Source organism: Nannospalax galili, unplaced genomic scaffold (genome assembly GCF_000622305.1).
Source record: "Nannospalax galili isolate Female #2095 unplaced genomic scaffold, S.galili_v1.0 scaffold146, whole genome shotgun sequence".
Taxonomy (NCBI): Eukaryota; Metazoa; Chordata; class Mammalia; order Rodentia; family Spalacidae; genus Nannospalax; species Nannospalax galili.
Genome location: NW_008357929.1, coordinates 8,336,085 through 8,363,202, shown reverse-complemented (window position 1 = coordinate 8,363,202; position 27,118 = coordinate 8,336,085). Strand labels below are relative to the sequence as shown.

The following is a 27,118-nucleotide window of genomic DNA, read 5'->3' as shown; positions in this document are numbered from 1 at the left end:
CGGGGGGGGGGTTGTTGGGGAGATGACTCAGCAGTTAAGAGCATTGATTATTCTTGCAGAAGACCTGGGTTCTAATCCCCATATGGTAGCTAACAACCATTCATAATTCCAGTTCCAGGGGATCTGACACCCTCTTCTGGTCTCCATGGGCATTGTATACCATGGGTGCAGGCATAACACACATGAAATAAAAATGAATTAAAAAAAAAGAGAGGGGTCAGGTGTGGTCACACACACTTTTAATCCCAGCACTTAGGAGGCAGAGGCAGGCAGATCTCTGTGAGTTTAAGGCCAGCCTGGTCTACATAGTGAGTTCCAGGCCAGCTGGGGCTACAGGGAGACCCTGTTCCAAAAAGACCGAAAAAAAAGGGGGGGGGCTGGAGAGAGATTATTCAGCAGTTTTGAATAATTGCTGTTCTTTTAGAGGATCCGGTTCAGTTCCCAGCACCCACATGGTGGCTAACAACTGTCTGTACTCCAGTTCCTGGTTATCCAATGGCCCTCTTCTGGCGTTTGTGGGCACTACAACATATAGGCACACATACAGGCATAGAGGCAGGCAAAACACTCATAAAATAAAAATAATAGCCGGGTATGGTGGCGTACGCCTTTAATCCCAGCACTTGGGAGGCAGAGGCAGGCAGATCTCTTTGAGTTCAAGGCCAAGACCAAAAAATAAAATAAAATAAAATAAAAAAATAAATAAAATAAAATAAAAATAAAAATAAATATTTTTAAAGAAGAAGAATGGAGTAGCTGGGCTGATGTCAAGAGTTGCAGGGGAGGAGGGGCAGGTATATACTCCCTTTGTAGAATGTTTGCCTGGCATACACAGATCCTGGGTTTGATCCTTAGTACTACATAAAATGGGTGTGGTGGTTCATGCCTTTAATCCCAACACTAGAGAGGTAGAGGCAGGAGGATCAGAAGTTCATGTTCATCCTTGGCTAAATAAGTTTGAAAGCCAGCCTGCATGAGTCCTTGACTTAAAGACAATAAAAAGCCACCCTGCAGCGAGGCTGAGTCTTAGCTTGAGGTTGTGCGTGGCAGAAAAGGGGCAGGGTTGCTGAGACTTGGAAGTGAAAGATTTGTAAGTGTTAAGGTGACATTGACCTACCTCTTGTCCTTGAAGTATATACTGAGGAGGGGACTATGAGCACTAAAGCTTTCTCAGGTCAAGAGCGCACAGGGATAGCCAGGGCCAGGCAAGTCCAGGAGTATGAATGGAACATCCTAAGGAGTTGAGAAGGGTGATTTCAGATCCACTGTATACATTTTGGTAAAGTATGTTTAGTAAAGTAAGGATTTAGGGCATCTGAGAGGGGTGACAGGGGCAGACTGGGGTGTGTGGAGTACTGTACATGTTAAGGTAATGCTCGGTAGTTTTGAAGACTGGAACTTTTCTGGCCCTGAGGTTAATGGGTATATTTTATGTGACTCTTTGGTTTTTATTTTTCTTGAAACAGTCTTTGATCCTTAGCTGGCCTGGAATTCACTGTGTACCAGATCAGGCAGGCCTGTTCTTGTAGTAATCTGCTTTTGTCTTCCAAGTGCTGAGATAATAGGCTTGCTACACCTTGACTTATGTGAGCCTTCATGGCTTCCTAAAAAAGGGTACCCCTTCTGGGTGGCCTGGTGCTAAATGCTTACCTAGACCAGCAGCTGCAGATTTGAGTTCTGAAGGAAGGTAAAAAGCCCTTTCCGAAAGAGAAAAAGAGGTGTCTCAGATGCCGGGCCTGATGGCACACACCTTTAGTCCCAGCACTTACGAGGCAGAGGCAGGCGGATCTCTATGAGCTCAAGGACAGCCTGGTCTACATAAAGAGTTCAGACCAGCTGGGGCTACAGCTGTCTCAAAAAGACCAATAAAAAAAAGGAAAAAAAAAAAGGTGTCTCAGGACCAGGGGCCATGGTGCATAGAGAGGTTGTCTCTGGCAGGGATGTTTAGAAGAGACTGGAAATGTAGATGGTTGGGTATTTATGGCACATACTTGTTTTAGAGAAACAGGTATAATAGTTATTTTTCTCATTGCTGTGACAAAATATCAAAGCAGCTCGAGGAAGAGTTTATTTTGGTCACAGTTTGAGGGTACAGTTTGTCATGGCAGGGAAGTCATGGCAGTGGTTGCATTGTGTCTGTAGTCAGGAAGCACAGAGCTAAGAGGCTGGTACTCAGCTCACTTTGTCCTTTCTAGTCAGTCCAGGACCCAAGCCCACAGAATAGTGCCTTCCACATTTAGGCTGGGTCTTGCCACCTCAAGTCAGTCTAGAAACTCCCTTCACAGACATGTAGAGAAGGTTTATCTCCTGGGTTATTCTAGATCCTGTTGACAATCAGTATTAACCACAAAGGCCAGTAAACTGGCTCAGTAGGCACTTGACCTGACTTGGATCCTCAGAATCCCTTGTAAAGGTAGAAAGAAAGAACTGACTCCACAAATTTGTCTTCTGACTTCCACAAGTGCAGTGGCACTCACACCCATACGCATACATTATATACTCTCTTATATACAATAACGATAATAGTAAATAAGTAAATAGATAAATAAAAATTAAAAAAATATTAACAATCACTGGACATGATGGTGCATGCCTTTAATCCCTTTGGAATGCAGAGGCAGGAGGATCTTTGGGTTTGAGGCTGGCCTGGTCTACATAGTAGACAGGCTAACTGGGGTTATAGGGAGATTCTGTCTCAAAAAAACCCCCAAATTTTAGCAATAACAGCAGGGAAATTTGCTGGGAATGTAGTTCAGTGGCAGAATGTTTGCCTAGCATACATGAGGCCCTAGGTTCAGTCCCCAGTTACACACACACACATACACACACACAGACTATAAGAGCTTGGTATGCTGACTCATGTCAGGAACTTCTGCATTTGGGAGGCTGATGCAGAAGGATCACTGTCGAGTTTGAGACCAGCTTCAGTTTCAGGCCAGTTTGAGCTGCAGAGTGAGATCCTGTTTCAAAACAAAATAAATAAATACAGGGAAAGTTCTCAGTACCTACCACTTCAAATTATTTTTATTTTATGTATGAGTGTTTTGCCTGCATGTTGTGTGCCCGTGTCATGCAGTACACTTGGAGGCCAGAAGAGGGCATTGGATTCCCCCTAAATTGTAGTTATAGATGGTTGTAGTCACCACCATGTGAGGGCTGGAATTGAATCCTGGGTCTTTTGCAAGAGCAACCAGTGCTCTTAATCACGGAGCCATCTCCAGCCCTACCATTTTATAGAACTCAGCCCTTGAAATTTTATCCCATTCTTTCTGAAAACTCTGCCCAAGAACTATAGCCTTTTGTAATCCTATAGTACATGGTTTTGTTTCCTGCTTTTTCCTTTTAACCTTTATGTCCGAACTACTTTTCATAGTGGTTCACTCTTCCTTGTTACTGGGTTTAATGGTGTGTGATATTGCATTGAGTGCTTTTGAAAGTTTTTTTTTTTTTTTAAAAAAAAACCTTTTCTTTCATTTTGGACATCTGAGTTGTTTCTAAGATTTTAATATCATGGACTATTCAGACAGCTAGCTGGGTGTGGTGACAGATGTGTAGTCCAGGAGGCTGAGGGAGAAGGATTGAGAGTTCAAAGCTGACCTGGCCTACATAATGAAGACTCTGTCTCAAAATAAAATCCTCTTGAGTAAATATTGTCATGTATTTGTAGGGAGGTCTTTGCCCTTTACCTTTTTCTACTTTATGTCTCTTTTCTCTTTTCCTTTCTGGAAACTCTCCTTTCCCCTTTCAGAAGTTACCCTTTCATTTTCTTTGCCTTTTTCCTCCTGGACTCTTTATTTATTTATTTATTAATTATGTATTTATGAATGAGACAGATTCTTAACTATGTAGCCCTAGCTAGTCTGGTGCACCTTGTGTAGACCAAGCTGACCTACAAACTCACAGAGATCTACCTTCTTCTGCCTTCTGAGTGTACCATTATACCTGGCATTAGATGAAGTATGAAGATTCTTTGTTGTTTTATGTTTTGTTTTTTGAGACAGGGTCTCCTGTTGTCCCAGCTGGCCTGGAACTATCTATGTAGACCAGGTGAATGCTGGGATTAAAGATGTGCACCACCATGCCTGGCTATATGTATGAGTGTATTGCCTGCATGTATATGAGTGCACCCATGTCGTGCATTGCTGTGGAGGTCAGAAGAGGGCTTCAGATTCCCCTCGAACTAGAGTTAAGGCAGTTCGTAGCCGCCGTGTGGGTGCTGGGAATCAAACCCGGGTCCTCTGCAAGAGCAGTCAGTGCTCTTAACCGCTGAGCCAATCTCCAGTCCAGGAAGATTCTTTTTAAAAAAAAAAAAAATTTTTTTTTTTTGGTCTTTTGAGACAGGCCCTGTAGCCCCAGCTGGCTTGGAACTCACTGTGTAGAATATGCTGACCTTGAACTCACAGAGATTTGCCTGCCTCTGTCTCCTGAGTGCTGGGATTAAAGGCGTGCATCACCACACCAGGCTAAAATTATTTATTTTTATGTGTATTAGTGTTTTGCCTGCATGTAAGTGTACCTGTGTGTGCAATGTCTGTGGAGGCCAGAAGAGGGTGTCAGATCCCCTGGAACTGGAGTTATGGATAGACAGCCTTTAGTTGCCATGTGGGTGCTGGGAATTGAACCCAGGTCCTCTGGAAGAGCAGCCAGTGCTCTGAACCCCTGAGCCACCTCTCCAACCCCAGGAAGATTCTTATGAGAAATTTATGAGTAAGAAATACCTTATGTCCCAACAGCATGTCTTTGTGTATATCTATATGTAGATACATTTTTATATCAATAATTTGTGAACAGTCCATTTGTTTTCAAGGGTTTTTTTGTGCCTTTTTTTGTCTTTTTTTTTTTTTTTTTGAGAGAGGGTCTCTTGTAGCCCCAGCTGTCCTAGAACTCACAAAGATCCACCTGCCTCTGCCTCCCAAGTGCTGGGATTAAAGGCATGTGCCACCACGCCTGGCAAAACTTTTTTTTTTTTTTTTGGTCTTTTTGAGACAGGGTCTCCCTGTAGACCCAGCTGTCCTGGAACTCACTATGTAGTCCAGAGTGCTGGGATTAAAGGCATGCGTCACCACACCCAGCTTTTGTGCCTTTTTTAAGAAGAATATTTCATTTACTATTCTTTTTTTTTTTTTTTTACGTACACAAGTGTATTGCCTGCATGTAAGAGAGTGCACCCATGTTGTGCAGTGCCTCAGAGGTCAGAAGAGGGCATCAGATTCCCCTGGAACTGGAGTTAAGGATGGTTCTTAGCCACCATGTGGGTGCTGGGATTCAAACCCAAGTCCTCTGCAAGAGCAGTCAATGCTCTTAACCACTGAGCCATCTCTCCAGCCCCTTTGTGCCTTTTTAATTGCTGTTAGCAGTATATGAGAATGCCTGTTCCACCACAGCCTCATTAGATAACTCATTAGATATTCTCGCTGGTATTTGTTTGTTTGTTGTTGTTTTTCCTTAGTTCTAGGGTTCAAACCCTCAGCCTTGTACATGCTAGGGCAGAGCTATATTCCCAGATCCTCCCCCTGTTTTTGAGACTGAGTCTCACTTAGTGGCCCAGACTGACCTTGAAAATGTGATCTTCCTGCCCCAGCTTCCCAGAGTCCTGGGATTACAGGTGTGTGCCATCAGTTCTAGCTGGGTATTCTTATTTTTCACTCTGAGAGCTCAACATTTGGAAGTAAATGAAATTTCTATAACTAGGGATGAAGCTCAGTGGTAGAACACTTGTCTAGTATGGGAAGATATTTTGGGATGTAGTTGACCCTCTGCCCATGGTTTTTGCATATGTAAATTCAACCACATGAAGATTTAGAATATTTGATAAAAGGTTTGAGTCTGTGCTGAACATGTACAGCACTTTTTTTTTTTGCATTTTTAAACTTTTATTTTATGTGTATGAGTGTTTTGCATGCATGGATGCAAGTGTACCACATGTATACAATGCCCAGGGAGGCCAGAAGAAGGTATCAGAGCTCTTGAGACTGAAGTTACAGACAGTTGTTAGCCATCATGTAGGTGCTGGGAACTGAACCCGGGTCCTCTACAAGAACCTTTTTTTTTTTTTTTTTTTCCTTTTCTTGGTTTTTTGAGACAGGGTCTCCCTATAGCCCCAGCTGGCCTGAACTTGCTATATAGACCAGACTAGCCTTGATCTCACAGAGATCTGCCTACCTTTTGCTGGGATTAAAGGTGGGCACCATGCCCAGCTCAGAGCTTTTTTCTCTTGTTATAACCACAGTATAACAACTAACTGTGTGACATTTACATTGTATTAGTAATTATGGGCAGTTCTATGAAAATGCTATGCCATATTATATATGAGACTTGCACATCTATAGATCTTGGTATCTGGGGTTGTGGGGATGTCCTTTGTCCTGGAACCAGTGCCTCTTGGATACTGAGAGATGACTGAATTTCTATATACCCGTGTGAGCTATGTCTTCTTCCTAACATAGTTTCAAGATTTCCTCTCTTTCTTTCTCTGTTTATTCACAGAACTTTCCAGAGCTCTTCTTAACTCCTCAGCCTCTTTCCTGACTCTGCCCTGTTCTTGCTGCCTTCTAGCCTCTCCAAGAGAGATTTTGCATCTTTCCTAATCTTCTAACTTCCAGATTGGAAATGAGGTATCTTCATTCCCCAGCACTGGAGCCAGGCAATTGCTCTTTCATCTTTGTAGACTCTTTTCCTTTGAGTCTTAGGCTCTCTGATTCTCTTATTCCCTGAGGGTGTTGGTACCTCACAGCCTTCCTTTGTCCCTGAGTCCTTCGCTATCTTTCACGAATCCAAGCCAGAAGCTAGGGTCTCATTCTGTAATCTCCCTTTTCCTAATCCTCCAGCTTGCTAGTTACCAAATATCATTAAACCTGTCTAATCTATTTTTAAAAAACTTTTTATTGAATTTTTGTGTATTTCATATAGAAAATCAACTTTATCCCCCCTTCCCCTTTGGCACCTCCCTTAGCACCCCCCACTCCCACCGCACTGGAGTTCATACATTTTTGTCATTTGTGTTAAGGCCTATTATGTAAAGTTAGTGTCCCCCGATGTCCCTCAGTGCAAGTTCATCCACTGGGGTTTAGTTAGCCTGTTTAGAATCTCTCCCTTCAAGTGATCAGCTCTTCCTCACCCATCAGTAATACGCTGCCAATAATTCTTCGACTCAGATTGGGACTCGCTGTTCATTTCCACAGTTCTGTGCTGGGTTTTTGTCTGCCTAAGTTTGCATGGGTCTGTGCATAAACCTATCTAATCTTTCTAATCACCCACTTTGCTACTTTGACTTTAATTCAAGATCCAGTTATTTTGGGTCTTATGTTACTGCAGCAGTTTGCGGTCTCTATTTGCTCATGAAAACATTACTTACTGCCTGTGATATTGCACTGGGTGTTGGGGAGACAGTAGTGAGCAAAGCAAGCTTGACTTTCATATTGGCTAGAAATGATGCAGGGTGAGGGGCACAGAGGGATGTGGGAACATGCAACAGGGAAGGGTACCTTGTTCAGTCAGAGGGGATGCGTTTTCAAGGGAGACCTCATTTGCAGTCCTGGAGTGATGTAGATTCATCTGGAGGAGTTATAGGAGAGGGGAAGAGTACTATTACAGACAAGGAGACTAATATTGCAAGGCCTGTAGTTGAGAGTATGCAGAGTTGGCATCTTGTGGGACCTGGAATCAAAATGGTGGCTTTTGTGATTGTAAGGAAGTATAGATGCAGGTGAGCCTTAACAGGTGGGTTTGGGGTAGGGGCACATAATGGGAGTCTTCATAAAGAAAGGGCTACATGGAATCACAAAAATATTTTCGCCAGGAGAGTGACACTATGCAGAATTGCAGCTTATTAAGGTGGCAGGAGCCCAACATGGAGAATGGATGGGCAGGTTGAAGAGTCGGGGTGCAGGGAAGCCCAGAAAATGCTCAGTGTTGCAGAAATGCTGATAAGAAAGCAGTGATTTGTACTGGGATATTAGGACAGGAATGAAGGAGAGAGGGCAAAAGAGACTAACCTAGTACGAAAATAGGCAAAAATTACAAAAAGATACCTAAATGGCTAAGCAGTATAGAGAAAATTAAGTCCGATGTGGTGGCATTTGTAATCCCAGCACTAGTTTTTTTTTTTTTTTGACAGGGTCTCCCTAGTCCCAGTTTGCCTGGAACTCACCTTGTGGACCAGGCTGGCCTCAGTCTCACAGAGATCCACTGCCTCTGCCTCCTAAGGGCTGGGATTAAAGGTGTGGACTTGGGAAATAGAGATAAGAGGAGGCTAGCCTTGAGTTAATAATAAATTTGAGGCTAGCCTGTACTAACGGAGACCCTGTACTAAGCAAAACAAAACAGAAAAAAGACAGAAAACTATCTCACTCTCACTTCACAGCAATGATGTGATAGAAACACAATTTTTTTTTTTTGTCTTTTTGAGACAGGGTCTCCCTGCAGTCCCAGCTGACCTCAACTCACCGTGTAGACCAGGCTGGCCTTGAACTTAGAAGGACCTGCCTGCCTCTGCCTCCTGAGTGCTGGGATTAAAGGCGTGCACTAGCATGCCCGGCTAGAAATGCAAATTTTAAAGGATTTTTTAAAATTTGTTTTTTTAATTTTATGTGTATGGGTGTTTTGCCTGCATGTATGTAAGTGTACCTGTGTCATGCAAAGCCGGAAGAGACCAGAAGAGAGCATTAGATGCCCTGGAACTGGAGTTATGGATGATTGTTAGCCACCATGTGGGTGTTGGGAATCAAACCCAGGTCCTCTGGAAGAGCAACCAGTGCTCTTAACTGCTGAACCCTCTTTTCCTCCCCAGGAAATGAAAATTTATGCCATAACAAAACACCAGTTTACCACCAGTAAACAGAAATTCAATGAGATATGTTGATACCTACTTATAATCCCAGAACGTTGGAGGCTGAGGCAGGTTTGTCAGTCTTGTCTATGGAGTGAGAAACTATGTCAAAAAAACCCAAAAAAGTGGCTGGCAAGAAGGCTCAGCTGGAAAAGTTTTTGCTATGCAAGCCTGCTGCAACCTATGTAAAGGTGGAAGAAGAGAACTGACTACACAGAGTTGTTGTATGACCTCCATGCTGTGGCATGCCTCCATCCACACCCATACATCAGCAATGATAAATTAAGCAACAATAAAAAACTGAACATAATTTAAGCTTGGCAGTATGCTGGAGTTAAGTCAGTGGTACAGTATAAGCCCTGGCTTTGATCCCTGGCACTACAAAACAACAAAATGAAAAGTAAGGAAAAGCCAAGAAGATAAAGAACACCAGGTGTCAGATGCTGCTGGTGTGAGAGTACATCAAGGGGAGCGCTTGGAAAGGAAACTGATGTTATCTCCCATACCATACTGACCAGTAATTTTATCCTTTACAAATTGTAGAGTAACAATATATTCTAGAATGTTCAGTTAAAGCCAAAAAAATTGACAATGAGTGTCAGGAAAGATGTATCAGTCTGGGTACCTTCCAGATTGGAGTACTATGTAGCAGTGCAGATGTATAAATTAGCCAGATGTGTTTTATACAAGATATGGTCATACATATCATACAGCAATCACAGGGTTGAATACAACATACTATTAACATTAAAGTTGGAATTTAGAAGGTACTGGCTTTGTTTTTTTCCTGTAAATGTATTCCTAAAGAAATGATGAGGTTGGTAAACTTAAGGTAGTGTTATGAGAGATTTCTGTTGTAAAAGGTTTTTGTTGTTTTTTTTGTTTGTTTGTTTCTTTTTAGTCCTAGGGATTGAACTCAACATCTTGTGCATGCTAGGCAGGCCCTCTACCACTGAGCTATCATTTATATCAGGAAAGGGTTTGCTTTTTGTGCTTCTTTTTTTTTTTTCTTAATATTTTATTGTTATTTTATTTTATGTGTATGAGTGTATTGCCTGCACGTACGTGAACTTGTGTTGTACAGTGCTCATGGAGGTCAGACGAGAACATCGAATCCCCTGAAACTGGAGTTACATATGGTTGTTAGCCACCATGTGAGTGCTGGGAACTGAACCTGGGTCCTCTGCAAGAGCAGCCAGTGCTCTTAACCACTGAGCCATCTCTCTAGCTCTTGTGTTTCTTTTCTTTTTTTCCTCATTAAAAAAAAAAAAAAAAATTATGCTGGGCATGGTGGTGTACAATTTTAGCCCCAGCATTTGGGAGGCAGAGGCAGAGAGCTTTCTGTGAGTTCAAGACCAGCCTTGTCTACATTGAGTTTCAGGCCTGTAGCTGGGGCTACAGGGGGACCCTGTCTCAAAACAGACAAAAATTTGCACTTATTTGGGGCTGGAGAGATGACTTAGCAGTTAAAAACACTGGCTGCTTTTGGCAGAGGATCTGGGTTTAGTTCCCAGCACCCACATGATGACTGTCTGTAACTCCAGCTCCAGGAGATCTGATGCCCTCTTCTGGCCTTCATGGGCATCACATGACATGGGTACACTAAATGCATGCAGGCAAAATACTCAAAATACATAAAATGAAAATAAATAAAATAAGATAAAATTACACTTGTGTATTTGTGTGTATGTATACACATGAATGCCAGGGCATGCATATGAACATGGTTAGAGGGCAACTTGAAGGAGTTGGTTCTCTCCACTTTGTAGGTCCTGGGTATTAAACTGAGGTGTTTCAGGCTTGGCAGTGTCTACCTGCTGAGTCATCTTGCCAACCCTGGCCTGGAATTCACAGCAGTTTCTCCTGTTTAAGTCTCAAATGCTGAGATTACAGACATGAGTCACCATACCCAGCTGGGAAGGTGATTTTGACTTTCTTTAAAACTGGATAGAAAGGTCACAGATGTTTGCTTGTTTATGGTGGTAAGGAGTCTCATGTATGCCAGGCATGTGCTCTACCACTGAGCTATATCCCCAACCCTTATTTTGGTTTTTGAAACGTTTTGCATGTGCCAGGTGTGGTGGTGCATGCCTTTAATCCTAGCATTTGGGAGGCAGAGGCAGGCGGATCTCTGTGAGTTCGAGACCAGCCTGGTCTACATAGTGAGTTCCAGGCCAGTTGGGGCTACAGGGAGACCCTGTCTCAAAAAGACCAAAAAAATAAAATAAAATAAAATAAAAGAGTTTGCATGTTTGGCTGGGGACGTAGCTCAGTTGGTAGAGTACTTGCTTTCACATGCATAAAGCTCTGTGTTCCTTCCCTACCCTGGCATAAACTGGGTGTGGTAGTACACACTTGTTATCCCAGCACTCTGGAGATGAGGCAGGAGGATCAGAAGTTCAGGCTCATCTTAACCTAAAGTCTGGGTTTGCACTGGACATGGTGGTGCCTTTAATCCCAGAGGCAGAGGCAGGCAGATCTCTGTAAGTTCAAGGCCAGCCTGGTCTACATAGTGAGTTCCAGGGCAGCTGGAGCTACAGGGGATCCTGTCTCAAAAGGACCAAAAAAAAACCAAAAAACGAAAGGGAGGCGGGGAGTCTGGAGAGATGGCTCAGTGTTTAAGAACACTGGTTGTTCTTGCAGAAGAACCGGGTTCAAATTCCAACACCCACATGGCAGCTAACAACTGTCTGTAACTCCAGTCCCAGGGGATCCAATAGCCTCTTCTGACCTCGTTGAGCATTGCGCTGTCTTCCGCAGGCATTGCATGACACAGGTGCACTTACCTACACACACATACACATAAAATTAAAATAAAAAATAAAATTAAAAAAAAAAATCTGAGTTTGATTCCCAGGATCCACATGGTGGAAGGAGAGAACTGACTCCTGTAGGTTGCCTTCTGACCTCCACATGTGTGCAGAACTTTGTACTTTTGTACAGATATATAGAATATTTTGTACATTTAACTTATGTATGAGTGTTTTGCCTACATATATATAAGTATACCACATGTATGCAGTAACCATGGAACCAGAAGAGGGTGCTGGATCCCCTGGAACTGGATGGTTGTTAGCTGCCATGTGGATGCTGGGAACTGAACCCGGGTCCTCTGCAAGAGCAGCAAGTACTTTTTATTTTTTATTATTTTTATTTTATGTGTATGGCTGTATTGCCTGCATGTAGGTAAGTGCTCCCGTGTCGTGCAATGCTTGAGGAAGACAGAAGAGGCTGTCGGATCCCCTGGAACTGGAACTGGAGTTATGGACAGTTGTTAACTGCCATGTGGGTGCTGGGATTCAAACCCAGGTCTTCTGCAAGAAAAGTCAGTGTTCTTAACTGCTGAGCAGTCTCTCCAGCCCCAAGAGCAGCAAGTACTTTTAACCACTCAGCCATCTCTACAGCCCCTATATGATTTTTTTAAAAAGCACTTGTATATTTAGGCCTGGTGTGGTGGTGCACACCTGTAATCCCAGCCCTCAGGAGGCAGAGGCAGGAGGATCTCTATGAATTCAAGGCCAGCCTGGTGTACATAATCAAGTTCTAGGCCATTTGGGGCTACAGGGAGACCCTGTTTCAAAAAGATCCCAAAAAAGTATTGGTATATTTAAACTGTTTGCTCATTTATTTCTTTATTTTTGCATCCTGGAGGCCACTGAGCTCCATCTTTCAGGCCTGATAATGTTCTTAAAGGGTAAAATGGCACTGAAGAGTATTTGTATTATTGGTTGGTTCTCTAGATTGGGGTATTGAGTATGAATCTCTGCTGCATTTGGACATTTGAGGCTGAGTTAATGCTTGAACATTAAAGATTCTGTTCTTTATACCTCATCTGTCTTCTACCTGGTTACTTTCTCATTATCATAAACCCCTAGGTGCACAAACCTCTGACTCCTTTCCCCTACCAGTGACCCCAGCATTCCCACATCTCTGTCCAGGCTCCTGTCCTTCGAATGATGGAAGGGGACACCATCTATGATTACTGCTGGTATTCTCTGATGTCCTCCACCCAGCCGGAAACTTCCTAGTAAGTGATAAATGACATTCTTTGCTATCCCTTTGCCTTCATCATTTTCCAGCCTGCAAATCCTGTTTCAAGGAGGGCATGTACTCAGGTTGTCAGGAATAGTGGGAGAGAGAAAGATGATGCTCACTGTGCCTTTCTGGAGGAAGTGAGAGGACTGGTCAGTTGGCTTTCTTCCCTTGCTTTGACAGCACCAGGACTTCAATGTCCACCGTGTTTCTCTCAGTGTGGCCAGCAGCAGCCGGGAAAACCCAATTCATATCTGGGATGCATTCACTGGAGAGCTCCGGGCTTCCTTTCGTGCCTACAACCACCTGGTACAAACCTCCCTGTCCAGTCCCAGCACTCACTGTGGCCTAGCCTTCCTTGCTGGAAGGTACCTGAGACTTTGCAAGGCCTGTTTTCAGTCCTCTCTTGCCTCTAGGATGAGCTAACGGCAGCCCACTCACTCTGCTTCTCTCCGGATGGTTCCCAGCTTTTCTGTGGCTTCAACCGGACTGTACGTGTCTTTTCCACATCTCGGCCTGGCCGTGAGTGCGAGGTGCGAACCACATTTGGTAAGCCTCCAAGGGGTTGGAGAAGAGAGTGGTAGCTGTGAAGAGGGGCCACCTGTGGGGTTTCTCATTGTCCTCAGTACAGCCCTGCCAGCTTCAGAGAAGAAAGCAAGCTCCGAGCATGGAAGAAACTCTCCCAAGGGCTTGTTTGTGTTTTTTGAGACAGGGTCTTATTATGTAGCCCTGGCTAGCCTGAAGCTCCCTCTGTGGACCAAGCTGTCCTCTAACTCACAGAGATCTTCCTGCCTCTACCTCTCAAGTGCTGGAATTAAGGGCATGTACCTTCATGCCTGTCCTATTATTTTTATTTTATTCTGTTTTTGCAGTGCCTCGGATTGAATCCAGGGTCTTGTTAGGCCAGTGCTGTAAACTGAAGTATAGAAAATTGATGTGAAGCTGAGTCTGAGTCTATTTCCTTTAGGCGTCTAGCTCTCCATCCCTTCCAGGAAAAACTGGGATATAGAGGGAAGAAGAGAACCCTGGTTATTTAGGTTCTTTAGGAGGATTGAAGGATCTGGAAAGTGTCAGAGATCTTTAGACTGGTTATGACAGAGTGGGGAGGTGTTGAGTCCTAACATGTTGGTACTGGGGCAGGGTACAGAGTTCTTTAGTTGGTTACTGCCAGGTACTGTTGCTTTTTGTTCCCTCTCCAGCAAAAAAGCAGGGCCAGAGTGGCATCATTTCCTGTATAGCCTTCAGTCCATCACAGCCCCTCTACGCTTGTGGCTCCTATGGCCGCACCCTGGGCCTGTATGCCTGGGATGATGGTTCCCCCCTCACCTTGCTGGGAGGCCACCAAGGGGGCATCACCCACCTTTGCTTTCACCCTGATGGCAACATCTTCTTCTCAGGAGCCCGCAAGGTAGTGGTCACATGCTGAGAGCCCAAAGCAGATGGGTGGGCTGGAGGAGTGGGATACCCTTTGTAATGTGTTGAGAAGTACCAAGCTTGAGGGATGCAAGGAAGCTGAGGTGAGAGGCAGGGGAGAAACAGACATTACAGGCCCCTGTTTTTGTCCTCAGGATGCTGAACTTCTGTGCTGGGATCTCCGGCAGCCTGGCCATGTGCTGTGGTCTTTCAGTCGGGAAGTGATCACCAATCAACGCATCTACTTTGATCTGGACCCGTACGTGGCTGTGGCCCCTTCAAGTCTAAGGCCCTGGTACTCTGTAATATCAGAGCCCAGCTACAGGGTCCTAGTCCCTGGGTGTGAAGGGCTCCTACCCCAAGAGTGGTGCTTGTTTGTCCACAAGTCTCCTTTCTCTCTCAGGAATGGGCAGTTCCTAGTGAGCGGCAACACCAGTGGTACTGTCTGTGTGTGGGACACCAGTGGAACTTGCAGTGATGGAAAGTTGGAGCCTATGATGAGTTTTTTGCCCCAGAAGGACTGTACCAATGGAGTGAGGTCGTCAGTTCACATCCCTGAAGAAGCTTGGGGCTGGGAATGGGAAGGTGAATATTTCCCAGGTAGCATTCTGGCTTAGGCACTGACACTGCCCTCTCTCCTCCAGCCTTCACCCTAGCCTGCCTCTACTGGCTACTGCCTCCGGCCAGCGTGTGTTTCCAGAACCTATGGATAGTGGGGATGAAGGGGAGCAGGAGCCGGACCTTCCTCTGCTTTCTCTGCGCCACGTCCACCCAGAATGTCGGCTTCAGCTCTGGTGGTGTGGCGGGGGGCTGGACCCCAATAGCCCTGATGGCCACCAGGATGAGAAGGGACAAGGAAGGACAGAGGGCTGTGGGGATGAATTCATATAAAGGTTCTGTATGACACTTAAGAGTCTCTGTCTGTTTGGGGTGCCAGATGACACGTTGGAGTTGGGTAGGAGGATTAGAGGGTTCCCTTGTCCAGCATCTATAGAGACTTGCATAGTGTTCCACAAACCAAGGGTTGAGAGGCGGGACCAGACAGGAGCCAATGAGGTGGAAGATCATGGTGTGAAGTCAAGCAGGTGGGGGTGGGGCCTCATGCCATTGACTGGCTGGTTGCTAGGCAACTTGGTAAACTGAGGGGGGACCTTGTTTGAAATCACACTTCCCAGGTGGCTACAACAGGGGTCAGGGTGAGGCGGCCTGAGCAGGAGTAACAGGAGGTCAGTGTCAGACAGTTGGGTGTGACTGAGACTGTGCAGACAGCGACAGACAAGTTAGACACTGATCACAGCACACTGTTTACCATCATCAAGCAGCGGAGAGACCATTACTCAGCTGTGGGGAAGGGGTGCAAGTGCAGTGTGCCCCAGTAGGCAGAATCGACACAAAAGAAGGAATGAGTGTGGAAAAACACAGACGTCATACCTAGGTCTTCCCTCTCCATGCAGTGCAAGGGCAAGGGGTTTGCTCATCCAGCAGCTGGCTCTCCTTTCCCTGCGTCTCCATTTGTGCACTCTGCCTCCCCACACACCTTGCCAAACAGCCAGAAAGAGGGTCTTTGAATAGATACTGTCAACAGGGGCCGTGGTGGGGGCCTCAGTCAAAGGGAAGGGAACTGGAAGTTTGAGCCGAAAGGAGAGGACTGTCACCCCTGCGGGGAGGTGCTGAAAGCCAGGGTTCTTACACCCAAAAAGGCAACTCCTCCCTTCCCCTGGGATAATTGGAAACAGCCCTTCCTGCAGAGTACAGCTTTGGGGTTGTAGGTACCCCCTTTCCTCTCCCAGCCCCACTTCTCTCCATGGTCACCTGAGAAGGGCCCAAGTCTATTCTCCAGTTCTTTTCACCTAACCCCCAGAAAACAGTAAAGGGCTTGAGAAGCCGTGACAAAAGAGACCCCAGGAAAGGGGGTAGTTCAGCCTAGGTTGTGCTTTGGGTTTACCTAGACTCCCGGTGTGACCTTGGGCAAGTCACGGTGTCCTCTCCAAACCTGCCTTTCCCCTCCCACTTCACACAGGTAGTCACACTGTCAACTTGGCGGTACTTTGTGAAGCGCCTACCCTTCAAGGTTATCATTGTCTTCAGGCCGCTCGGAAGCAGCGGCGTTGTTTGGGGTTGAAGAGGAGGGGGCTGCGGGAGCAGAAGGGGTAGGTTTTTCGGCTGGAGAGGGCAAGAGCCTTTCTGGATTCAAGAGGATGGTACCAATCGGAGGGCGGGAATGAAGACTGGCAGAAACTCAACCCGAGACGGACCCTGGGAAAGACAAAGGGGGCGTGCGAGACCTGGCCAGGAAGCGAGACTGCGCGGCGTGGTGGGCGGGAGGTGCGCGAGGTGAGGGAGGTGTGGGGGGCGTGGGCCGGGATGCTACGCCCGCTCCTCCGACTGAGCTCCAGCTCCGGTTTTTCCCTCCGCCATCCTCACCCCCTCCCCGCCTCTCCTTTAACTCCCCCCTCCTGGGCTCGGGACTGGTTTCCTCCCTTAGCCCGCTGCCCTCAATCCCAGCGAGGCTGGGGCTCCAGCTCGGTGTCCCCTTCCTCGCTGCCTTGCCCTGCTCCCCATGCCGCCCCCGCCCGGCCCTCGGCTCCCGGTGTCCCCCACGTAGGCCGGCGCGCAGACACCGAGGTGCTGGCGAGTGGGCCGGGGGCGCGGAGGGCGCCTGCAGACGGCCTTCGCAAGGGCTGTTGTGGGGCTGAGCGCTCTGGATCCGGGGTGCAGGCACAGCAAGAAGCGGTCCGCGTGGGAGCTGGGGGTATTCGCCAGTCACCAGGGTGACTGGGGCTCCACAGCCTGCTAGCCACCCCTGGGGGTGAGCGACTTTGGGGGAGTTGGTGCCCCGCCCCCCAGGCCTTGGTGGGGTCATGGGGGCCCCCCATTTAGGGCCAGGGGGTGTGCGGGCCCTGCTGCTGCTGGGTTTTGGGGGGCTGGTGTCTGGGCTCAGTCTAGAGCCTGTCTACTGGAACTCAGCGAATAAGAGGTGAGTGGCTTGAGGCTGGGGAGACCCCTTGCTCTGTTGGTATGGGGTATGGGGCTTTGGGGACTTGGGGCCTGTGTTCTCTGAGCTGGGAGGAGGCTGGAGGAAGGGTGCTGGAACCCTGAGGGGAGGTGACAGGTTAAAAGACAGAGCAATAATCTCAGGACCCAGACTCCTGGGTCCCACACAGAACTAGATGTGGGTGGTGGTGTCCATGTGTCAGGAGTTTGGAGACCTTAAAGGGGCAAAGATAAAAAGTTCACGGGCAGCGGGAGGGTAGTGGAGTGGTTATTTGGATCTGTGGGAGACCTGTGTCATCGGGCTTGAAGGAAGCCTGGTTAATGTCAGCTCTCAGGAGAGAGGCGCTGAGTAGGTGCTGCTGAGGCTCTGAGGCAAAGGGCAGGGATGCCTAGCTCCCAGGAGGCACTTGGTGTGGAGATGGGAGGAAAGGGGGCTCAGTTTAGGGGCTGTGGAACAGCTTGCTCAGGGCTACTTGACTCTTCACAGCCTGTGCCCCAACTCTTGTTCCCAGACAGAGGGCTGGTGAATCCTTGTCGGAACAATTTCTAACCAGAATATTTTCGTGTCTTCGTGGTTTGGGAGCTTCTTTCTGGAGTGAGCCTTGAGCCCCCTCAGCTCTCCTTCCCTCCTGCTGCTAGAATCTGGAGGACATGGTTGCCCCCTCCCATTGCCTTTGCTGTAGATGCTTCCATCAGGGCCTCTGTTCTGTGGCATGCTTGCTTTGCCCTGGAAAGAGACCAGGGGTCAGATGAAACTTAAGCTACACAGGGTAGGACAGAGCCTGTGGGAGGACACCTAGGTACCTTGCCTTCATGGCCATCTCTGTTCCCATCAGCCAAAGAGTTCTGTGTTTCAGAAACTTTAGTTCCCTGGGGAGGCTGTGAGCGGTCATGGGAAGGGAGTGGACTTCAGGGCTCACCAGGTACTCCTTTGGTCTTGATCCTGGCCCACAGCTGTGTGTCCTGAGGCATGTCACTTAACCTTTCTGAGTTTGTACCTGAAGTCCTTACAGCTGTTATGAGGATTGGAGGTAAGGTATTTGACTGAGTTTTATGCTCATGAAAGGAGTGCTAGGATTCTTGTTCTTTCTGCTCCCTGGTCTCCCTGTCCTGTCCCTGTCCTGGCATCCCCTCTCCTTTTGATATCGCAATGGGGATAATCTCAATATCTGTTTTGTACTCAGATCTCCCACCTGCCAAAAACTCCTGGCTGCAGTTTGAGTAGCAGGTGTGGCTTGAGGACATAAATTAGGCTTATTCTGATAGGGTTGAGAAAGACAAGGGGTTCTAGATGTTGGGTGAGAGTGGATCATTTTCAAATTTAGGATGCTGGGCAGCAGTCCCCTGGGACCCAGTCCTTAGACCCTGTCTCAGTTATGGATGCACAGGGAGGGCTTACAGTGGTTGGCAAGTTGTGACTATGCTGGGCCCATGTGTGCTGTGGCCCACTGGCCAAGGAGATGGTGGGTTTTGTCAGTTGTGGCTAGAAAAGTCCACTACTTCAACTGGAGCAATAGAGCACTTTCCTCAGAAAGTTTGAACCCCAGAGTGGGGTGCAGGCAGAGGAATCATCTGGGCAGTTGGCCCTTACACCTTGGTTCTCATCAGCTTCAGAAGGGTCATTGCCAATCCAGATATGTACCTCCTGTCTCATTAACTAACTAACTTGGGACACTGGTCTGGATCTTCCCACACACCTCTTCCCCCACCTTGCCCCTTTGGTCCTGAAGTCCCTGAAATTCAGTGGTGGCCTGGAGGAGGGGAGGTTCTACTCCCATGGTTAACTACCATGGAATAGTGAAATCACCTGGGAGGGGTGGGCTGTGTGGTTCCAGAGAGGCCAGCTCCTTGGTAACTGGCATCCTGTTGCCATGGCAACGGCGCTGGTGATGGAGCAGGAGATGGCAGTGTGCATGTGGTGAGGGCGGGCTGAAGAGTGCATTTGGGCACACCAAGGGGCAGGAGACCTCTGAGCCTGGCTTCCTGCTGCTTCTGATGTGAGCTCTCAGAGCCCTTGGTGCCTGCACTTACAGAACACACTTTCCACTCAGACAAAGGCAGCAGGGCGGGAGCTGAGAATTGCTGTCCTGGAGGCTTGGGAGTGAGAGAGGAAAAGCTCTTTGGCACCATACCCCTGACATCTCTTCCTTGTCTACCTCATTCTTTCTACAGGTTCCAGGCAGAGGGTGGCTATGTGCTTTACCCTCAGATTGGGGACCGGCTAGATCTTCTCTGCCCCCGGGCCCGGCCTCCTGGCCCCCACTCCTCTCCCAGTTATGAGTTCTACAAGCTGTACCTGGTTGGGGGTGCTCAGGGCCGGCGCTGTGAAGCACCTCCTGCCCCAAACCTTCTTCTCACATGTGACCGGCCAGACCTGGACCTCCGCTTCACCATCAAGTTCCAGGAATACAGCCCTAACCTCTGGGGCCATGAGTTCCGATCCCACCACGATTACTACATAATTGGTACTGCCAGGCAGTGGGCTGGGGCAAGTGGAGTGTTTGTCCCTGGGATGGAGGGTGAGGAGGGAGGGGCCACTGTAATCCAGAGGGAGACCACTATGCATTCAGTGTGTTCCCCTATAGCATGAAGACAGTAGAGGGACTAAACACAAGTGCTGACTTCTACTTCTGTTCTTGTTTTCAGCCACATCAGATGGAACCCGGGAAGGCCTGGAGAGCTTGCAGGGAGGCGTGTGCCTAACCAGAGGCATGAAAGTGCTTCTGCGAGTGGGACAAAGTGAGTGGGGCTAGGGGACACCTGCTAGGAGCTGAGGGAGGTTCAGGCAGTAGAGCATGTCAGAGGCAGATGTCTCAGCACCTCTCTTTCGGGTCTTCCTCATCTTCAGGTCCTCGAGGAGGGGCTGTACCCCGAAAACCTGTGTCTGAAATGCCCTTGGAGAGAGACCGAGGGGCAGCCCATAGCCTGGAGCCTGGGAAGGAAAGCATGCCAGGTAGGAAACTGGGCTGGCCCCTGCCTCCTCTGTTCTCAGACCCCAGCTGCCCTGCCTTCACCCTCTCCCGCCCTCCCTCTCCTGTTTTGGGGGTGGTGATACAGGAAAGAGAAGAGAGGATGGGAGGGTGGGAGGGAAATGGAAGCCAAATGAGGAAAAGACTCAATTAGAACTAATTAGCCAAGTCAGTGCTTCAATCAGTGCTGTCAGAGAAGTGGGGAGGACTACATGGCAGGGAGCTGAAGGCTGGACACCTGGATTTTGAGCCAGGCTTCGGGGGGAGGAAAAGTGGGGTACCTAAGGGGCCTGGGCCCTGCTGGGAAAGCCCATTGGGTACCCCAGGGCTGGGTGTCCAAATATCCAGGTGGTTCCTTCAGCCCCTCCCCCTCTTTCCTCCTTCACCCCTTCCCTGCCAGGTGACCCCAACAGCAATGCAACCTCCCGGGGTGCTGAAGGCCCCCTGCCCCCTCCCAGCATGCCCGCAGTGGCTGGGGCAGCAGGGGGGCTGGCGCTGCTCTTGCTGGGCGTGGCAGGGGCTGGGGGTGCCATGTGTTGGCGGAGACGGCGGGCCAAGCCTTCGGAGAGTCGCCACCCTGGTCCAGGCTCCTTTGGGAGGGGAGGGTCTCTGGGCCTGGGGGGTGGAGGTGGGATGGGACCTCGGGAGGCTGAGCCTGGGGAGCTAGGGATAGCTCTGCGGGGTGGTGGGGCTACAGATCCTCCCTTCTGCCCCCACTATGAGAAGGTGAGTGGTGACTATGGGCACCCTGTGTACATCGTGCAGGATGGGCCCCCCCAGAGTCCTCCAAACATCTACTACAAGGTATGAGGGTTCCTTCCACCTGGTTTTCCTCAATCCAGCCCTCCTTGGGGGTGAGTCCCCAGTTTAATTCATGGTGTGAGGAACACCTCTGCCATCACCTTGGCTCCCTTTGCCCCACCAGCCCCTTGGTTCCTTCTGGCTGTAGTCCTGCTCTCCAATTTTAGGATCCCTTAAGACTTCCACTGTACTTCCTCCTGCCCTCCCCTCCCCCATTTGGCTGTGGGCACTCCTCTGTCTCTGTCCCTTGGGGAAGGGGCACAGGCTCAGCCTCCTCTCTAATCATGACATAGGTGTCCTTGTTCCCCTCTCCTACCCAGAGCAGGGGTGGGGACAGTCTGTCTTTTGGTTGGCACCTCTTTCTGCCTCTCACTGTGTTTCTCTTCTCTCTATCTCTTATTCTTTCTCTCTCCTGTCTCTAGGTCTGTTCTGTTCCTCTTCCCTAGCATCCTCCTCCTTACATCCCCTTTTACCCTCTTGGCTTCTTGTCCTGTGCCTCTCACGTCTCCTGGGTTGGGGCATCAAAGTATATCTCCCCTCAGTTCTTGGCCCCTTCCAACTTCTTATACCAACTGCTCCCCTTAGTCTGACAAAAATGGGGGCCTTTATGGGGAAGACTCTGGCACTCTACCCCAGCTCCAGACATGGGCACAGGGCCGCCTTCTCTGCCCAGACCCAAGCTTCTCTGTACTTACTCCAGCTATTTGGGGTGGTTGGGTCACAACAGCTTCCATGAGAAGAAGTGTCCTGTTGTGTCCAGTGGCTGATAGCAAGATGTGAATCAGTGGGGACATTATGGACTTGTTCTGATGCTGAATGGGCCACTTGGGACAGGAAGTGACTCACTCCAGACAAGAAGTGACCAGGCCTGGACAGAAATGGCCTGGGAAGTGGCAGAAGCAGTGCAGCAGGAACTGGAAGTGCCTTCATCCAGGACAGGAAGTAGCACTTCTGAAATAGGAAGTGGTCTGGCTGGAATTCCAAGTGGCTTAGTCTGGGGGGTATTGGGGGCCGGTGGGAAGTGGATGGTTCTTACCCTGTGGAGAAAGGGACAGGAGGAACTTCCTGTTTCAGGAGGAAGCTGGAACTTATGACTGTGAGAGGACAGATGTGGACTGAGAATTTCCCTAGTATTCAGTGGCACTTCCCAGGATCTCCCTTCCCTTGTGCTCTGTGTGATTTTTTAGGACAGCTAAGATGACTGCCATCTGCTATGGCAGGCCCAATTTGTCTTGTTCTTCCCCTTACTGTATCCAGTATAATCTCTGTTGATCAACAGGACTACCCCAAGAACCCATGTGTTCTCCTCCCAGTAACCAGATGGCTGTCTTGTTCATGCCTTCTCCCTTTCAAACCCAACACAGCACCCTTCATAGTGACCAAAAGGTGGCCTACTGGCTGGTCTAACTGACAGGGGTACTTAGCAATGGCTACCATTTCCATAGTGACAAGCCTATACCTCTTCCTGCTCTCTAGTGCACAATGGGCTGTTGCCTCAGTTTTCTCCCAGCTCAGTTTTATTAACGCTGCCTTTGGGCACCAAGTTAGCCACCTCAGTCACCAGCCCAAATGGTTGCTTTGTCCACCAGAGGTCAAGTCATCTCTCTGGCGCCGTAGTTCCCAGCTCCTTCCAGGGAACAGGAAGTTGATATTGCCATGGGGGAGGTGGCGGGGTACAGCCGTCGCCTCAGCAGTTTTACTGTAAAAGGGAAATTTGAACAACAAAAACCAAAAAAAAAAAAAAAGGAATAAATAAAAAAACTTTAAAAGTTGATGAGAAGGCTGGCAAATGAGTGGACATGAATCTGGTCAGAATGGCTTTCAAACTGAGGGTGGGTCACATGGAGCCAGGGGCTCCGGGAAAGAGAAGATTGGTTGGAATGGTGAGGTAGGCAGTTCATGGGGAGGGGAAGATTGAAGAAGGCAACCACCAGTAGAGGATCGGGAAAATCCTTGACAAGAAGGCCTTTCTGGTTACTCAAATAGGGTCACCTGTGGGGAGAGTCTTGCTAAACCAAAGCTCCTGGGAGAGGTGAGGTGACAATGTCATATGAGAAGGCCTATTCTCTACCACCTCTTCCTGAGGTACCTCTGACTTGGGGAGTTTGGCTGTTGGAGACTGAGCCTAAGAGATAGAGCTGATCAGAGGAAAGCAGGAAGACCTGAGGGACTCAGCGGTCAAGCCCCTGGCTGCTCATATACCCATAACCAGGCTCTTCTCTTCCCAAAAGCCCAGGTGCCCATCCCCCTAGACTCAGCCCCATTCTCCAACCACAAAAGCAGCCTTCTGGAGCATCACTAGAGCGAGTCAGCAGGGTCACAACCTCTGCCCTAGCTGCCATTCCCTGACTTCAGGTCCCCCGCCACTCTCTTTCATCTGCCTGGAGACCAAGAGGTCCCCTCTCCTCTGTCCACAGAGACCCTTCCACCTGTCTCAGCAAGGGGCCTGGGTCCTCTGTGTGCAGGTACTGCGGGAGGGGAGTTAAAAACTGGTAGACCAGGTTCTGGGCTGTGGAATTTCCTACTGCCTTCCAAGCTCACACTGGAGCTGCCCGAAGTGGGGAGGCTCAAGGGGGTTGGAAGGGCTGGTTCCTGGGCCTTAGTGGGGGTTGGTTGTCTTGGCAACATCCCCTTCTCTACACAATGGGAAGCCCCCCTCAGCCTCCCGCGTGGATGGAGCCGACAGCCCCATCGCTGGCTATCAGCCTCAGGGACTTGGCAACCGTCACTATGGCAACCCAGAGCCCAGCAACAGGGCCCACTGAGAAAGGGAGGGGTTCAAGACCGGGGCAGGGCTGAGTGTGAGGGGGCAAGGGCGCTGAGAGAGTCCCCTTGACATACATCTAGAGGTACAGGTGGAGACAAGAGGGAAGAGAAGTGGGGATAAATCGTCTCTGTGTCAAACACCTCACTGAACCAGCCAAGACATCATAACATGCTGAGAGATAGGAAGACACCTGGGGACAGATGCACAGCTAGGGAGAGGAATGGCACATACTGCACAGCTCCCTGGGACACACACCCTCTGAGTGCTGGCATCCAGAGACCCCCCTGCCACCCACCTGTCATTAACAACACAACATACCTACAACTTTTCACATGTGCAGGAACTTGTGTGCCTTTTGGGCTATTTGAAACTGCTGGTGGCTTGCACATAGAACTGCATATGCCATCTGTTGGCTTTCTGGGTACGAGTGCACAGACACTCCTGGGGGAACAACTGTGAACAAGAATAGAATGGCAGGAAGATGTTAATCTGTCCATTCAGTCACTCAACATCATGTCTACTTTGTTCCAGGTGCCGCCTCAGCACCATGTGCTAATGCAGCATCCCTGCTTTTATGAAGTCCACATGTTTTTTGGTTAATGTTTTTATGATCCCTGCCCCACCTTTTGGCAGTACTAAGGATAAAACCTAGGTCCTTGAACATGCAAGGCAAGTACTTTACCACTAAGCCATACCCCAGCCCTGAAGTCCACTTTAAAAAATATATTTTATTTATTATTATTATTATTATTATTATTATTATTATTATTATTAGGTCTTTTTGAGGCAGAATCTCGCTGTATATAGCCCCAGCTGACCTGGAACTCACTATATAGACCAGGCTGGCCTTGAACTCACAGATTCACCGGTCTCTGCCGTTGAGTGCAGAGATTAAACGCATGCACCACCATGCCTGGCTAATTATTTTTATTTTATGTATATAAGTGTATTGCCTGCATGTATGTAATTGCACCTGTGTCATGCAATGCCCACAAAGGTCAGAAGAGGGCGTTGGATCCCCTGGAACTGGAGTTATGGACGATTGTTAGCTACCATGTGGGTGCTGGGAATTGAACCCAGGTCCTCTGCAAGAGCAGCCAGTGCTCTTAACCCACTGAGTCATCTCTTCAGCCCTCTTGTTTTTGTTTTTTGAGCCAGGGTCTCACTCTGTAGCCAAGACAAGTCTAGAGCTCACTATGTAGGTCAGGTTGGTCTCAAACTTTTGACAATCCTCCTGTATCAGCCTCCTAAGTGTTTGGATTACAGGTGTAAGCCACTGTGCTCAGCTTTTAAAGTCCACATTTTGATGGGGAAAAACAGTAGAATTTCAGGTAGCGGAAACATGTAATCTCAACACTCAGGAGGCTAAGATGGGAAGAGGCTAGCCTGGACTACAGGATGGACTAGACTGTGGCAAACAAAACAAAATGAAACCACAAAACAAGACCAACCAAGGCAACCAAACAGTAAGAGGATAAATCTTTTAGATTTGAAGGTCAGAAAGATCCCTGTGAGATAACCAAGAACTACAATGTTGAGGAGATGCTATAGAAAGCCAGACCAGGCATAGGGAAGAGCGGGTGCAAAGGTAAACAGAAAAAGAAATTAATTTAAAATTTTATTTTATATGTATGAGTGTTTTGCTTCCATGTATGTAAGTGTATCACCTGTGTACAGTGCCCACAGAGGCTAGAAGAGGGCTTTGGATCCCTTGGATCTGGAGTTACAGATGGTTGTTAGCTGCCATGTAGATGCTGGGAACTGAATCCAGGTCCTCTGCAAAAGCAACAAGTGATCTTAACTGCCAAGTCCTCTTCAGCCCCTAGAGAGAAAAATCTTGAGTGTCTGAGACTAGCAAGAGGAACGTCATCCTTAAGTTCCAGGTGTGTCTTATCTATGCCTAGGATAAGCCTGAGAGGTAGAAAGTCATTTAGAGTCTACATTTAAGAAGCTGGTTTAGCTGGACATGGTGGCATACACCTTTAATCCCAGTTCTCAGGAGGCAGAAGCAGGCTGATCTCTGTGAGTTTCAGGCAGCCAGGGCTACATAGTGATACCCTAACAACAACAACAACAAAAAAGCTGATCTAGCTGGGTCTTCCATCCTCCATCCCCTTGTTTCTTGTGGGTCCATGGGCTGTTTTCCTCAAATACATCTTAAACACTGAGAGGGGAAGGATGATGCTTTGAGCTTTTGCAAGTCTATGACACAAAATTCAAAGCAGGAAGCTCGGTGTGGTGGCACATACCTAAAATCCCAGTACTTGGGAAGGGGCAGTGGGAGACTTGCGAATTTGAGGCCTGCCTGAGCTACAAAATAGAACCCTGTCTCACCTAAACAAAACAAAAAACTATGTTCAGAGCAGGCTGGCAGGACAGAACTAAAGGGACCAAGTGAGTTAGGGACCTGTAAGCTAAAGCTACCCTCTCAATAGCATAACATCAGGGCTGTCCTGGGGGCTGAGTTGCAGATGGAAACATGAACTTTATCATCTTTCCAAACAGAAACAGCTTGAGGGAATCCAAATTCCACCCAGTGGGGGTGTGGTTTGTGTTGGGCAGAATGGTATTAAGAAAGTGGGAATGGGGTGAAGAGTTACAACAGGAATTTCTTTTTTAAGAAATTGTGTTTGTTGGGGCTGGAAAGATGGCTCAGCAGTTAAAAGCAGTTACTACTCTTCCAGAGGACTCAAGCTCAGTTCCCAGAACCCACATCAGGCAGCTAACAACCATTTCTCCAGGGGATTCAGTGCCCTCTTTTGGTCTTGCTCACCTATGTTCATGTGTTACATATGTGTGTACACATACCCACACCCACATCCACACATGCATATACATAAAATAGTTGGGCTGGAGAGATGGACCAGCAGTTAAGAGCACTGACTGCTCTTGCAGAGGACCTGGGTTCAATTCCCAGGACCCACATGGTGGCTAACTCTAGTTCCAGGGGATCTGATGCCTTCTTCTGACCTCCAGGGGCACTGCATGACACCAGTGCACTTACACACGTGCAGACATACACTCATACACCTAAAATAAAAATAATTTTAAAAATAGCTGGGTATGATGCCATGCACGTTTAATCCCAGCACTTGGGAGGCAGAGGCAGGTCGATTTTGTGAGAGTAAGGCTAGCCTGGGATGGTCTAATAGTGAATTCTAGGTCAGCTGGGGCTACATAGTGAGACCCTGTCTCAAACAGGGTCAAACCAGGGGACTGGAGAGATGGCTCGGTAGTTAAGAGCACTGGATGCTCCTGAAGAAATCTGGTTCAGTTCCCAGCACCCACATGGCAGCTAACAACCATCTGTAACTC

The 27,118-nt window shown here is 48.2% G+C and overlaps 2 protein-coding genes across 6 annotated transcripts in view; both read left to right on the top strand.

Moving 5' to 3' along the window:
• Wrap53 (WD repeat containing antisense to TP53) overlaps nt 1-15,180 on the top strand; it is a 23,034-nt gene extending 7,854 nt beyond the window's left edge. For 3 of the 4 annotated variants that reach the window (XM_008855790.2, XM_017795039.2, XM_029557606.1), the window contains exons 5-11: nt 12,766-12,854; nt 13,078-13,168; nt 13,276-13,408; nt 14,059-14,267; nt 14,428-14,531; nt 14,676-14,810; nt 14,917-15,180. In XM_008855790.2, coding sequence (XP_008854012.2) covers nt 12,766-12,854; nt 13,078-13,168; nt 13,276-13,408; nt 14,059-14,267; nt 14,428-14,531; nt 14,676-14,810; nt 14,917-15,163 — 1,008 coding nt within the window. In that variant the 3' untranslated portion in view covers nt 15,164-15,180. The remainder of the gene's footprint in view (nt 1-12,765; nt 12,855-13,077; nt 13,169-13,275; nt 13,409-14,058; nt 14,268-14,427; nt 14,532-14,675; nt 14,811-14,916) is intronic. The other variant, XM_029557607.1, reaches the window with a different exon arrangement.
• A 1,460-nt stretch (nt 15,181-16,640) lies between these two features.
• Nucleotides 16,641-22,810, top strand: Efnb3 (ephrin B3). 2 transcript variants are annotated; one of them, XM_008855785.2, is made up of 5 exons: nt 16,641-17,249; nt 19,439-19,731; nt 19,913-20,005; nt 20,115-20,219; nt 20,636-22,810. In XM_008855785.2, exons 1-5 carry the CDS (start codon nt 17,134-17,136, stop codon nt 21,043-21,045), a joined length of 1,017 nt encoding a protein of 338 aa, XP_008854007.1. In that variant the 5' UTR covers nt 16,641-17,133; the 3' UTR covers nt 21,046-22,810. The 2 variants fall into 2 exon arrangements, with proteins under 2 accessions (XP_008854007.1, XP_008854008.1); XM_008855786.2 differs by having other exon boundaries at nt 17,133-17,249; nt 21,459-22,781.
• Nucleotides 22,811-27,118: the final 4,308 nt, after the last annotated feature.

Excerpts from the sequence above, each read along its gene's own strand:
- Efnb3 (XM_008855785.2), top strand. The coding sequence starts at position 17,134 with ATGGGGGCCCCCCATTTAGGGCCAGGGGGTGTGCGGGCCCTGCTGCTG. Across the intron at positions 20,006-20,114 it reads GCTTCTGCGAGTGGGACAAA|GTCCTCGAGGAGGGGCTGTA; the intron begins GTGAGTGGGGCT and ends CCTCATCTTCAG. Across the intron at positions 20,220-20,635 it reads TGGGAAGGAAAGCATGCCAG|GTGACCCCAACAGCAATGCA; the intron begins GTAGGAAACTGG and ends CTTCCCTGCCAG.